General features: G+C 39.5%; 3 protein-coding genes across 4 annotated transcripts; all 3 read right to left on the reverse strand.

Annotated features, from left to right (window-relative positions):
• Positions 1-863: 863 nt before the first annotated feature.
• Positions 864-2,419, reverse strand: LOC147133485 (diamine acetyltransferase 1-like). The gene is made up of 6 exons (XM_086012271.1): positions 2,165-2,419; positions 2,041-2,092; positions 1,877-1,960; positions 1,713-1,814; positions 1,559-1,599; positions 864-1,467 (listed from the first exon to the last, which is right to left on the reverse strand). The coding sequence occupies exons 1-6, from the start codon at positions 2,228-2,230 to the stop codon at positions 1,300-1,302; spliced, it is 513 nt and encodes a 170-aa protein (XP_085868397.1). The 5' UTR covers positions 2,231-2,419; the 3' UTR covers positions 864-1,299.
• Positions 2,420-3,355: 936 nt separating this feature from the next.
• On the reverse strand, positions 3,356-5,845 carry prdx4 (peroxiredoxin 4). Its single transcript, XM_086012270.1, has 7 exons — positions 5,537-5,845; positions 4,942-5,059; positions 4,730-4,846; positions 4,180-4,302; positions 3,958-4,088; positions 3,788-3,822; positions 3,356-3,464 (listed from the first exon to the last, which is right to left on the reverse strand). Exons 1-7 carry the CDS (start codon positions 5,748-5,750, stop codon positions 3,414-3,416), a joined length of 789 nt encoding a protein of 262 aa, XP_085868396.1. The 5' UTR covers positions 5,751-5,845; the 3' UTR covers positions 3,356-3,413.
• Positions 5,846-6,539: 694 nt separating this feature from the next.
• pdha1a (pyruvate dehydrogenase E1 subunit alpha 1a) lies at positions 6,540-11,504 on the reverse strand. 2 transcript variants are annotated; one of them, XM_086012600.1, is made up of 11 exons: positions 11,358-11,504; positions 10,260-10,328; positions 10,000-10,173; positions 9,792-9,918; positions 9,617-9,708; positions 9,439-9,531; positions 9,183-9,338; positions 8,862-8,933; positions 8,691-8,758; positions 8,029-8,137; positions 6,540-7,919 (listed from the first exon to the last, which is right to left on the reverse strand). In XM_086012600.1, exons 1-11 carry the CDS (start codon positions 11,403-11,405, stop codon positions 7,755-7,757), a joined length of 1,173 nt encoding a protein of 390 aa, XP_085868726.1. In that variant the 5' UTR covers positions 11,406-11,504; the 3' UTR covers positions 6,540-7,754. The 2 variants fall into 2 exon arrangements, with proteins under 2 accessions (XP_085868726.1, XP_085868725.1); XM_086012599.1 differs by having other exon boundaries at positions 9,792-10,173.
• Between the last annotated feature and the right edge of the window lie 335 nt (positions 11,505-11,839).

The following is an 11,839-nucleotide window of genomic DNA, read 5'->3' on the forward strand; positions in this document are numbered from 1 at the left end:
AAAAAAATATATATGTATATCAATATCGACTAATATGACATACTTATATCTTAAACTTTCGGGCTATATCGCCCAGCCGTACTTATACTTAAAGAATGAGTTTGCTTTTTCACATGGAGAACACGTCGGGCTAACGAGTGGCCATAAGATTAGCAAGCATAAGCAAAGCGACAGGACCTGGGGCAACAGAGTGGATTTAAAGATAAACTGGTACATTTACCAACTCTTTTTAATCATTCATTAAATGTAAATTCCAAAAAGTAAAACTTCAAAATGATCAATTTGGTCCTATACAAGTCATGCTACCAATATAGCAGCGGTGGCTAACGTTGGCTTAAGGTGCTAATGCTATCTTAGTATTAATAGGGCTGCCAATTTGTTAAAATTGGATAGTGTTCAAACACAACAAGACATTTTATAGGCGTGTCCCAAAATGTACTCTCGGCGTTCTGTGCTACACTTTGAACCACGGTTACATTATGATTCATTTGAACTATAATTCACATATTATTTTACGTACCACTAGAGGGAGCCCAAATACCACCAGTCGTAAACAAACAGAATTTTGAGAAATTGCTACTGGATTAGGAAAAACCTAATTTACTCACACGTTTATTTAAACCATGAGTTATTTTGTCGTATGACTGGCAACAGATGGATACACAGGTTAATTAATTATACCTGTGTACTCAACCCGTTGTCTGCCTGAGCCTTTATAACGACACAACTAAATGGTGATTTATTACAGACATTATAAAATTGTGTATATTTTGGAAGGCACCCCTTTCCAAAAACACAACAACAAAAAACAGTATTAGAATGAATGTACTGCATGATCTATAAGACAAACACACTTGTTGAAATTCTTCCCAAATATTTTATTAAAGACCTATAAATACAATGTAAGACAAAAAAATAGTGGAAACCGTTCCAGTGTAATAGAGTGAATCAGGATGTGGAATTGAATCTATGAATGCATTTAAATAAAACAGTTTTCCCCTCTGCATTACAAGATTTCCATTTTATTTGTTGCATTACTATGACAGTTTGATTATATGGTTTACTGTAAAATGGCGAGAAAAAAAAAACCTGGATGAAACTTCTGTTTTTTTTTATTATTATTATTCATTCATTCGTTTGTATTGTAGTTGTATATTTCTTTTTCCCTACTATTTCAATCATTTGGGTGTTCCAAAGAAACAAACATAACAGCAGGGATAACATAGAAAACTTGCAGCTAATGTACATGCTTTATCAAGTCTGTTTGTAGAAAACATAGGTGGATTAACTGTAAACGTTTTATTTGGTGGTCATTTTCAACAGCTCCTCCTTGTCGATGGCAAACAGGCGCCAGCCTTCCTGGGAGGAAAGGTCAGCTGCCCCCCTTCTCTTGTAGAACTCAATCGACTTTGTGTTGTTTTCTGCCACAATGAAGTGCATGCTGCTGCATCGGGTCCTCACTGCAGTCTGCGTCAAAAAGTACACGTGACATGAAGACAAAAAAAAAAAAGCACAAAGAAGATCTTGAAGGCAGTTGTGAACAGTAGCTTTACTTTACCTCACTCAAGACCTTCATGATCTCTGAGCCGATTCCAAACCCTGACCCAAGATTGAAATAATGACATGTCATTATGATAATTAACAGACGGTGCACGTTCAAACGTTACGCCACCTCATCTATACATGATTAACACACAATACACAATTATTACCCCGAAACTCTGGCATGACGAAGAAGTCCTCCAAGTACAGTAGCTTTCCAATCCAAGGGTCGTACGTGAAGTAATACATGCCGAAGGCAATTACGGTGTGCCCTAGTGGATGAGCCAAATAAGATTTCACAGTCACGCTGCTTACATGATTTTATTGCTTTTACCTTGTGGTGTTTTCTTTTCGTTTGGCACCTCAGCAACCAAGCAGTGGTAGAACGGATGATCTCCAAAGCCATCTTCAAGTAGGTCTGTAAGAAGAATCCTGATTTTATTTTCTCATTTGCATAGATTGAATATTGACAATCACACATTCAGACACAACAATGACCTTTCTCAGTCAGAATGACCTGCTCCTCCATCTCTTCATATTTTGCAAGTTCCTAGAGGCACAAAGAATAAGGTGTCATGACGACAACCACTCGCAGAAAATTAATGCGTTGTAATGGTCTTACCTTTATCAGTCGTAAGATATCGCACACATCGTTTGGTTGGGCCATCCGTAATATAAAATTGGCCATTTTCTTTTTTTTCCCTTTTTGCCTTTGCTTACTATCCCTCTGAATGTGAATAGAAGCAAAATGTGTTTCTTCATCCGCTCCTCAGGAGTTGACCCCCCCGATGAATGAGAACAAGCAGCATAGACTGAATGGCTTTGGGCTGTGTTTGCTTCACGTTATTTCCCATGCACTATATGTAGACTTGGGAGTGGAAAAACAAAAATCCATATATGGGAAAATGCCAGTTACTTCCTGTTGTATTACGAGCCTTATCTTGGGAGCGATGACAACACTGCAACGCAAACGCTCCCTTAAGGTAAACATTAATCAGAACTGGAAACTTTCCAGTCGATTTAACAGCTTAACAAGTACACCGTATACGAATGGCAAAAGTTAAAGAGTTAATGTTTCACCTTTAAATCCTTTAGTGTTAGCATTCATGTCTTCAACAACCAATGAACTCTCAGTTGCCTTTCATTTTTTTCTCAGATTGCGTGACCCAGATGACTGAGAAGCTACACAGACAATAAACCCTAACCCTCACAAATTTTCAGCTGCTTTTCCGGTGTCTATTGTATATAATGTTTTGTGTTAAATTATTGATTTCACGTGTTGCATTATGGCTATTTTGTTGTATGTAAAGTGCTTTGTTGCAGTTGTAGCTGTTGTAAAATGCGCTGTATAAATACAATTGTATTGTATTTGAACAGGGGTGTGCAGAGTTTTTACACCCACTATTCATACTATAGTCAATGTAGTAAAGATGTGAACATTAGCAATTTAGACAAAAGTTATTTTCTCATTAGCTGATATGACCAGAAAACGGCATGGCGTGCCAGTGGTTTGCATTTCTGCCTCACTGTCAAAGTGGTATCAGGTTCGAATCTTTGATCAGGCTCAGCTCCTGTGTGGCGTTTACTTGTTTTTATGTCCCCTCTGATAATTCAATAAACATGTTCTTCAAGCACATGCAGTACTGGCTTTGGATGAAACTGTTGACAATTTGGAGGTCATTTGTGTCGGGCGCCACCTAGTGTTTAAAAGTGGCATTATATTTTTTAGTAGAAGATTGATTTTACAGTACAATATATTGATTCTACGGACTAACTCTTTGGCTGATAGGAATGAATTGATTTCAGCAAAGGGTTGACCAAACAAGAGTCTTAACAAAAGACATTTTATTTGAATTTCCAAATGTATTACATCAATTCAGTTTATCAAAATACTTCAGCTTGCCTGACGGGTCGGGAATGATCTGCAGAAAAACATAAGTCAAATTAGGGTACAGTAAATAATTCGGGTTAAAGATGATATTCAAATCTTTCAGGCTCACAAGTTAAGCAGGTTTGTTTTGATTGCTTTATGTTTGTTAGCAAGATTCTGAAAAACATTACATAACCAAATTCTATAAATTTGTGGAGTGGTGGTGCGTAAACCAAGAAAGTGGACATTAAATTAAGGCACAAACCCAAGAGTGCATGTAGGTTAGGGGGGGTCTGCTCATTTATGTTCATTTATGTTGAATGCACTGTAAACAACAACAGCTGTTCATGGCAAAGGATCAGTCACATCACTCACTGTGTCACTGCCTGGCTTCCATCCTACTGGACACACTGAAAAAGTCATTTCATTCCAGTTAGTGCTTGAGGATAACATCAACACGAATGTGATCAGCTAAAATATGTATGTCCGCACATGTAATACGAAAACTTGTCTTTTCATCTGTAAGTTAGGTGAGATCATTGTACCTTCTCCGTGTTTGTCGGTGTACTGGAACGCTTGAACCAGCCGAAGCGTCTCATCTACGGATCGTCCAACTGGAAGATCATTCATGGTGATCTGCCTCAGGACGCCTTTGTCGTCAATGATGAAGAGCCCCCTGAAAGACATCGACAGCGACTAATTAACTAACTAATTAACATGAGTTTTGACTCATGAGAGAGGCATCGAAACTGGTTTGACATCTGCACCTCAGTGTGTGGCCCTGATCCTCCAGGTAGACTCCATAGTCTTTGGAAATCTGATGAGTGAGGTCAGACAAAAGAGGGATTTTCATTGGTCCAAGTCCTCCCTGCTTCCTGGCTGTATTGATCCTGTCAAAGGAAGGAATCGGGAGCACAATTATTCTCTACCGGTATATTTGAAGGTTTCACAAATCCCATAATTTATGGATATCTGTGTGGGGTCAAATACTGAAATAAATAAATATGTAAAAAAAATCATCCAGGTTGGCTTCAAATTAAACATTTAACACACGTTGGCTCCAAATTCAACTTTTAACACAATAGGGTTGAAAAATGCTACTGTTCGGATTTGTCCATGAAGGAAGCTTAAATGCGAATGGAAAAACAGCATCTTGTTGCATAAAATTGATTTAAAGTGGAAGTCAACCCCCAAAAATCTTTGCTATATGTTAGTAACTACTGTATACTGCTAACCGCACAAAACAATTTTTTTTATCCAACCGGACTATACATCTATATTTTTTTCCAGATGTGGATATGAGGAGTGTCAGGTTACCAGGCCAGGTGGGTAAACTGGGAGTCCACCGAGCAGGCAACCACCTCTGTGTTGATGGCCTGAAATTCATGCACGCGATCACTGAAGGCAATGATCTCAGTTGGGCAGACAAAGGTGCTGATAAGAGAGGGAAAAATAAGACATATTTAAAACAGTTTCACTTCGCAGCTGAAGCGGTGACGTCAGTACAACGTTTGTTTGCGGTCACTCACAAGTCCAGAGGGTAGAAGAAAAAAACGAGGTATTTTCCTCTGTAGTCAGACAGCTTCAGCTCCTTGAATTCACCGTTGATGACCGCGGTTCCTTCCCAGTGTGGCGCAGGCTTTGAAACTACAAGAGAGTCATTTTTGTTTTGTTAAAGCCGATGTAGTTAGTTAAGAGTAATCACTAAACAGGTTGTATTTGCATATTTAATTACACGTGGGCGAAAATAATTTGTAAATTTAGGGTTAAAAAAGGGACACGTTCCACATGCTCCAGTTTAGTCCAACCCCTTTGTGTTCTTTTGCCAGGTACGTCATGTGTGCGTGGGGGGGCGGATGAGGGAAAACAACATGGAAGAATGACGTGTCCTAAAAATGCACCTAGTACTGTATTTAAATCCGGCCTAATGTCTTCATTGTCTACGTGCAATTTACCACAGTAACCTTAAAGAAAGAAACTGAACGACAATAAAGCAGACTGCAGCTCTCTAAAGCATTTGTTGTCCTGACAGCAGCACCGTGGCAACGCCGATTAAGCGTTCCGAATGCACGATTTTAATAAAAAGCAAAAGGCTCGCAAGCTTCTTGACTCAAATGGACTCACTCTTGGCCTGGCTGAGGTGCAAGGAATGCTCTGAAACGGGCACACGGGAAGCCTCCCCGGGATAGACGTGTCCTCCCGCGTAGTTGTGACACTGAGCGTTCTTCACTTGGGAGTTTTCTTGCGCGGAAGACAATGTGACGAAGAGCAGCAAAGCGGCACAAAAGAGTTCCTTCTGCATGTTAACGGGAGCGGAAATCTCCATCACGAAGTTCATATGAGTGCACGTAGACACTAGCACACGTGAGTGGTTGTGTTGTGGAGGCTTTTGCCTAAATTGCAGACGCTCTTCGTCTTCAAGTACTACGGCAGTTTTGCAACCGCACTACTGCCACCCTCTGGAGATAAATATACACGTTAGTTGCCAACTTTTTTCGAAGGATGTTGCTGAATGACGTCGCATTAAGTGATGACGTTGAACATTGAGTAGATTACGCAGTAGCATTAGTCATCTTGATCGGCCAATTTAGCAAAAGAAAAAATGCTTTGAAATGTGCTGATTTAACTTGGTTTTTATACGTGTAGATCTACTGCAATTATTGGGGTGAGGACCTGTCCTCTGTTATTTGTTCTTGTGCTGTCTTAAACATGTCTAATATGAAAAGATGCTTTAGCACCATCTTGCGGCATCTAGGTACGAAGGAACTACTGTGTGATGAAGTGATGAATTCTTGCTGAGAAATGACACTGTACAGTATGCATACCTTTCGGCCAGCAGTTGTCCTCTGTGTTGATACGATACTGGTGAAAAATAAAGCCATTGAGCCTGCTTGTCTCATGATACCTAACTAATTCGATTTTGATCTCAGAAAATGTATGGTTGACTGTTGGTCTGCACCTTCACTACAAACCACAAAGGCAACTGAACCGTCACGACAAATCACAGTCAACCAACCATTTCTATTAACAGACATTGCCACATAATTACACATATGATCTTAATTGGCATCCATTCAAACGGTTTGACACGCAGCAGGTTGACAATAAAAACAAGCAATAAAAAACACAGGATTTCACATAGTTTATTCCACGATACTCTTGAGTCGTTCCCTTGAAACATCATCCTTCTCTCGATGTAACAGTTATCATTGGCAGATCGACAGTTGAAGTTGCAACAAAACAGGCTCAGACATTCCCAATGTTTTTTGTTGTTGGCAAAATAGGCTATTTCTATGTGGAAAAAGTCTTAACATGTTGATGTTGACGTGTACTTTCTTTATTTTAAGTGTAGCATAAGTGGACTTGCGCTGTTTATTACCTGTCTTATGGAGTGTGACATTTGCAGAACATTTTTTTAAATGACACACCTTCCTGGCAATCACCAGATACTGTGAAGCATGTCATTGCTACCAGTATGTCTTACAAGTGCTTCATTGAAGGAAAGAGAATACTTGCTATTGCAGTGTCCTATCTCAACACTAACCAAGGAAGAATCATCATACTCCTTCTTGAAAGGAGGTTTATTGCAAGTTGGCGGTTTCTTACCTTCAATAGTAAATGAATGTAGCCCAGGGGTGTCCAAACTACAGCCTCGGGGGGCCATTTGCGGCCCTCTATCCTATTTTCAGATGCCGTGGTGTAGAGTAAAAATGTCGTTGGACACGGCTCGCAAGGTTAATTAATAAAATTCTATTAATAGAATTGTTTCTTCCGTTTTCTGCTCTACGTCAATGTCCGATTTGTGAACATTAACAATGCTCGAGTAACTGTTTTAGAAGTGGTCAGCTTACTACAGTTTGTTCTTGTTTTGGTTCTAAATGTGGAGATGGGATTTGGTCGCTGTTCAGTGTAGGAGTAGATCCAGTCTAGTGGGATACAAGGCCAACCCCGAAATCTTGAAGCTCCTAAATTAATGTTTAACAACTTTAACAGAAAGCTGTTGTGTAGCAGTTAAAAAAGCAACTAGGAAATATAAACAATAAATAATTGCTTGACTTATTGATTTCTATGTGTTTAATAAATTAAAGAAAATAATTTCAGAGCGGCTCTTGCATCCTTCCGTTTTTCTGTATGCGGCCCTCAGATGAAGTTTGGACACCCCTGATGTAACCACATCTTGCACTTTTATTTGAAAGAGCCCTAGCTGTAACATATACACTTTGGACATAAAACAAATTGCTTGGACTTCAGGTTTGACTTTAATAGCTAAGACAGAGGTTCCTTTGGGGCAGCGGGGTTGTTTTATGAATATTGAAGTGGAGTGGACGGAAAAAAAAATTCTTTAACTGACAGACTTCAGCTTGGTCCATGGGTTGGTGCCGCGCACCTCCAGCGGTGGATCGTTGTGAAAGATGTGGTTGCACAGTTCTTCCAGCGGTGGTTCAGGATCCGTGGTGGCAAACTGGGCTGCGTCTTCGATTTCCTTCCTCACCTCAACATCAATTTCCTACAGACACAACGCAACAGTTTGCTTAATCAATCCTAAAAGCACAAAAGGTTGACATGAAAGTATCTTTTTTTTTTTTTTTTTTTTGCTGAGTGGCGGTAGCTGCTACCTTGAGCTCTTCCACGCTGGCCATGTTGTTGCTGAGCATTCGGTCCTTCAGCAAGGAGATGGGGTCGCTCTTACTGCGCACTTCCTGGATCTCCTCACGTGTGCGGTAGCTGTGAGGGCAAACATTGGTGCACGGTGGTTGTGAAGGTGCACTAGAACAATACGATGGACTATCGTACTTCATACCATAACATAGCAGTGTATTTTGCTGTTTTGTGTTTTCTTTGAGAACAACGTCTGGAAATCTTTGGTATTTGCCATTTTTGTATTTAGGCCAAAGCAATTTATGTATTATTTTGGCACCTTCTGCAACACCCTGTTTTGATGGCTCAAAAGTCTGAAAGTATGTTTCTGCTTCCTTCCCGTTGCAGCTACAAATAGCCCGTTTAGTCAACTTAACTGTTAAAATGTACCTGTATTCCCTTCACAATTATTATTTTGAATTGCCAAAAAGGGAGTTTTAAGACTTAAGACCTGTGTTAAGTGCTAGCGTGCACATTTGCTAGTATTAGACTAGTATGGTACCTAACACTATTAATTTGTCTCAAGCTAAGGTGGTTTACGTTAAATCATTTGAATACTGAATACAGTTGTTTATGTATTAATTATTAGCATTAATTATTCAAGGTTTCTCACTCCGTCCCAATCAGGACTCTGGATTACCTGACACCAGGATCACTCATACTGTGACCGTGATAGCGATATGTCTGAAGTTCCATCAGAACAGGGCCCTGGAGGAAAAAAAAAAAAAATAATAAAAGAGGGTGAGTAAATAGACTGAGCAAAAAAAACGAAACGTCATCTGTATCTCATAATTTCATATGTTTGACATACTTTCCCAGCTCGGCACATATCGGCTGCAAAGCGAGTTGCTTCCCGAACACAGAGGATGTCCATCCCATCGACCTGAAATCGAAAAAGGGTGCATATTTAACGGCTGAACAGGCATGTTAAAACAAGCTAATGTTTGTGTGAAATGTAAACATTTCTAGGAACTTTGCAGTTGCTCAGTCACATTTTGAGATGTCTAATGATCTGAAATCGTCAATTCGGACACAAAAAGCCCACAGAATCTAGTAATGGCTGATACAAATTCGACTAACACTGTAATTATATAATAGTTTTTGTTGATGGTTTGCAATGGAAGAGTTGTACCCTAAGACCAGGGATGTAGTCTCCTCTCTTGAAATAGTCCGTGCTGGCTGCTGCTCGCTCCACTGACGTGCCCATGCCGTACCTGTTGTTCTCACAGATGAAAATGACGGGCAACTTCCAAAGCGCGGCCATGTTGTACGTCTCAAAAATTTGACCCTGTGGAGCACATAATTTGCTTGAAAATAACAAAAAACAATAGTGTGCTATTCACTGTAGTGTGCGTGAAGAATAATTGGGGAAATAAAGTACAACTCACCTGGTTGGCAGCACCATCACCATAGAGACAGACACATAATTGTTTGTTGCCAAGATAATTGCAGGCCAGAGCCACGCCCGCACCCAGTGGAACCTGAGAATTCAAACGCACAAATGCAAACCTCCACTAATGTTTTTGCACGTGTTTCGCCCATGGAGTACACATTTTACACACATACCTGTGCTCCAACAATACCATTTCCGCCATAGAAATGTTTACAGTACATATGCATGGAGCCTCCCTTGCCCTTTGCAATACCACCTCTTCGACCTGCACGTAAAAATTAATCCAAATACACTCAATCATCAACATCGTCATGCTGGAAATGATTTTTAGTGACTGTGGTGATTCACCAGTGAGCTCAGCCATGATTTCCTTCACAGTGCCTCCCCTGGTTAAAGTGTAGCCATGAGCGCGGTAGGCCGTGATCAGGTGGTCGGATAAGTTGATCGCTGCCTCGATACCGACAGCACAGGCTTCCTGCAAAGAAAAATAAAAAAAGCTTAAGTCAAATTGGTGGTGGTCAAAATTACACCAACGGAGATTTGGTTTCCCGATTACCTGGCCGTCATAAAGGTGACAGAAACCTCTGATGATCTTTTGCTTGTACAGCTGATCGGCCTTCAGCTCCATTCGCCTCATCGTCTGCATGGTGCGATAGTACTGCAGACCCTCATCGCGAGTCATCACCACCTCAGTGGCCGGGCCCTCGTCCAGTTTGTGGAGGTCACATTTCTAGTAGAAAGTAGAAACAACAACACGTGAATTACAATCCCAAAGTGTGCTTGGTATTGACAAGCTCTGCAGTATTTGAAACTAACCTTTATTTCAAAAGTAGCCTGAGTTGTGAAATCGGCGTACGTCCTTGCTGACACAACCACTGCAGCACCCTGAGAACAAAGTTAAACATGCTTTCAAGCAAATCTGTTCTACAATAGCATAAAGGGAGAGAAACATTTGACACTAACTACCATCTAAAAAAATATGTGGCATTTAAAGATTGAAAAAGGAAAAAGACTGTACTGCACAAAAAAGTTACATTAAATTGTACAGATAAATGGAATTTTCTTTTCCTCAAAATTCAAGCAGACTAAGATCCAATGAGTTTATTGTTATTGTCCCAACACACATTTCCACATGACAGTGCATGAAATACGATGCCTGAGGTCCCAGGTTAGCCCAGTAAATAACATCGAGATAATATAAGTATGGTGAACAGAGAAAGGGTAATGTTTATCAAGACTTCAATGTGTGCAAAGATGCAAGCAATCAAAGGGGGTGGATGTCGCAGAATTAAAATGCAAAAGGCTTGAATTTCACATATTTACAAGTTTTGGATTGGACAAATAACGTTCAAGAATAAAGTGTTCAGCGTGCAGGGATGAATGGGCATAAAGCTATGATGATAGTTTTTAGTAATTTATTTTAAGTGGTTAAAAAGATACTCAAAATCAATAACAAATGAATAATCATGATTTTAATGTCAATCAAAATAATCGTGATGTTTTTTTTATATGACCGTCCAGCCCTACCATTCGGTGGTGTTATGATATTACATGAGTCAATTACAGCACATATAGGATAAGAACAGAATATCGTAGAGCCAATGCCATCACTCGGTTAAGTGTACATTTGATCTTTGTCTAACGTAGCAGTGTGAAGGCGTAAAACGTGTAGTCATAATCAAAGTGATAAATGCGTGAATGTTTAATAAGAAACCTATCAGTGGAAAGCATTTGCCAACCAAAATATTTGGCCGCCCTCAGACAGCGATGCCAGCTGTTAGCAACCATTCGGCCTAACAAGGTCAACACATCGCTACAGTTTCATTTTGGGTACGCATGTATCCATACATGTGGGATGAAGGTTGTTGTAGGTTACTGCATTCAAGCCCTCGTGATACGAAATAGTGTACTTACATTTTTTTGAGCACACGTCCTAAGCACACTGGAGAAAAGTGACAGCATCTTTCCTGAGCTAGCTTGCTACCGCCCCGCACAACTCCGTCCTTCTGGTAGCAGATGTATTTCCGGTTCCGCTTTATTTCTTCTTCCACGACTCGTAGGCCGTTGCCAAGCAAGCTTTGCTGCCACCACTTTTAGCGGTTTCTGTTTTTAAGATGATTGCGACGTTTTCTTATGTGGCATCCTAATTTCTCGAGGTGAATTGTTTTTTTCTTAACTGAAATTAAGCAATCATCAAAATAAACTAATAAAATAAATAAAATCACAACATCATATATAATTGTTTTATATATATATATATATATATATATATATATATATATATATATATATATATATATATATATATATATATATATATATGTATATATATATATATATATATATATATATATATATATATATATAATCTAAATTTATAAGAGAAAAGCGTTTAC

The sequence above is a fragment of the Filicampus tigris genome, chromosome 17, assembly GCF_054856515.1.
Source record: "Filicampus tigris isolate MCC_2025a chromosome 17, RoL_Ftig_1.0, whole genome shotgun sequence".
In the NCBI taxonomy this organism is placed as follows: Eukaryota; Metazoa; Chordata; class Actinopteri; order Syngnathiformes; family Syngnathidae; genus Filicampus; species Filicampus tigris.

Bases quoted from the DNA above. Each gene is read 5' to 3' on its own strand.
- LOC147133485 (XM_086012271.1), bottom strand. From the start codon at position 2,230: ATGGCCAATTTTATATTACGGATGGCCCAACCAAACGATGTGTGCGAT. The intron at 1,600-1,712 runs GTAATAATTGTG...ATCTTGGGTCAG, and splicing joins CGTCATGCCAGAGTTTCGGG to GGTTTGGAATCGGCTCAGAG. The intron at 1,468-1,558 runs GTAAAGTAAAGC...TTTTTGACGCAG, and splicing joins TCATGAAGGTCTTGAGTGAG to ACTGCAGTGAGGACCCGATG.
- pdha1a (XM_086012599.1), bottom strand. From the start codon at position 11,405: ATGCTGTCACTTTTCTCCAGTGTGCTTAGGACGTGTGCTCAAAAAAAT. The intron at 9,709-9,791 runs GTGAATCACCAC...TTTTACGTGCAG, and splicing joins AATCATGGCTGAGCTCACTG to GTCGAAGAGGTGGTATTGCA. The intron at 9,339-9,438 runs GTGAGTTGTACT...TGTGCTCCACAG, and splicing joins GTGATGGTGCTGCCAACCAG to GGTCAAATTTTTGAGACGTA.
- prdx4 (XM_086012270.1), bottom strand. From the start codon at position 5,750: ATGAACTTCGTGATGGAGATTTCCGCTCCCGTTAACATGCAGAAGGAA. The intron at 3,823-3,957 runs GTACAATGATCT...TGACTTTTTCAG, and splicing joins CACCGACAAACACGGAGAAG to TGTGTCCAGTAGGATGGAAG. The intron at 3,465-3,787 runs GTGAGTGATGTG...GTTTTTCTGCAG, and splicing joins GGAAGCCAGGCAGTGACACA to ATCATTCCCGACCCGTCAGG.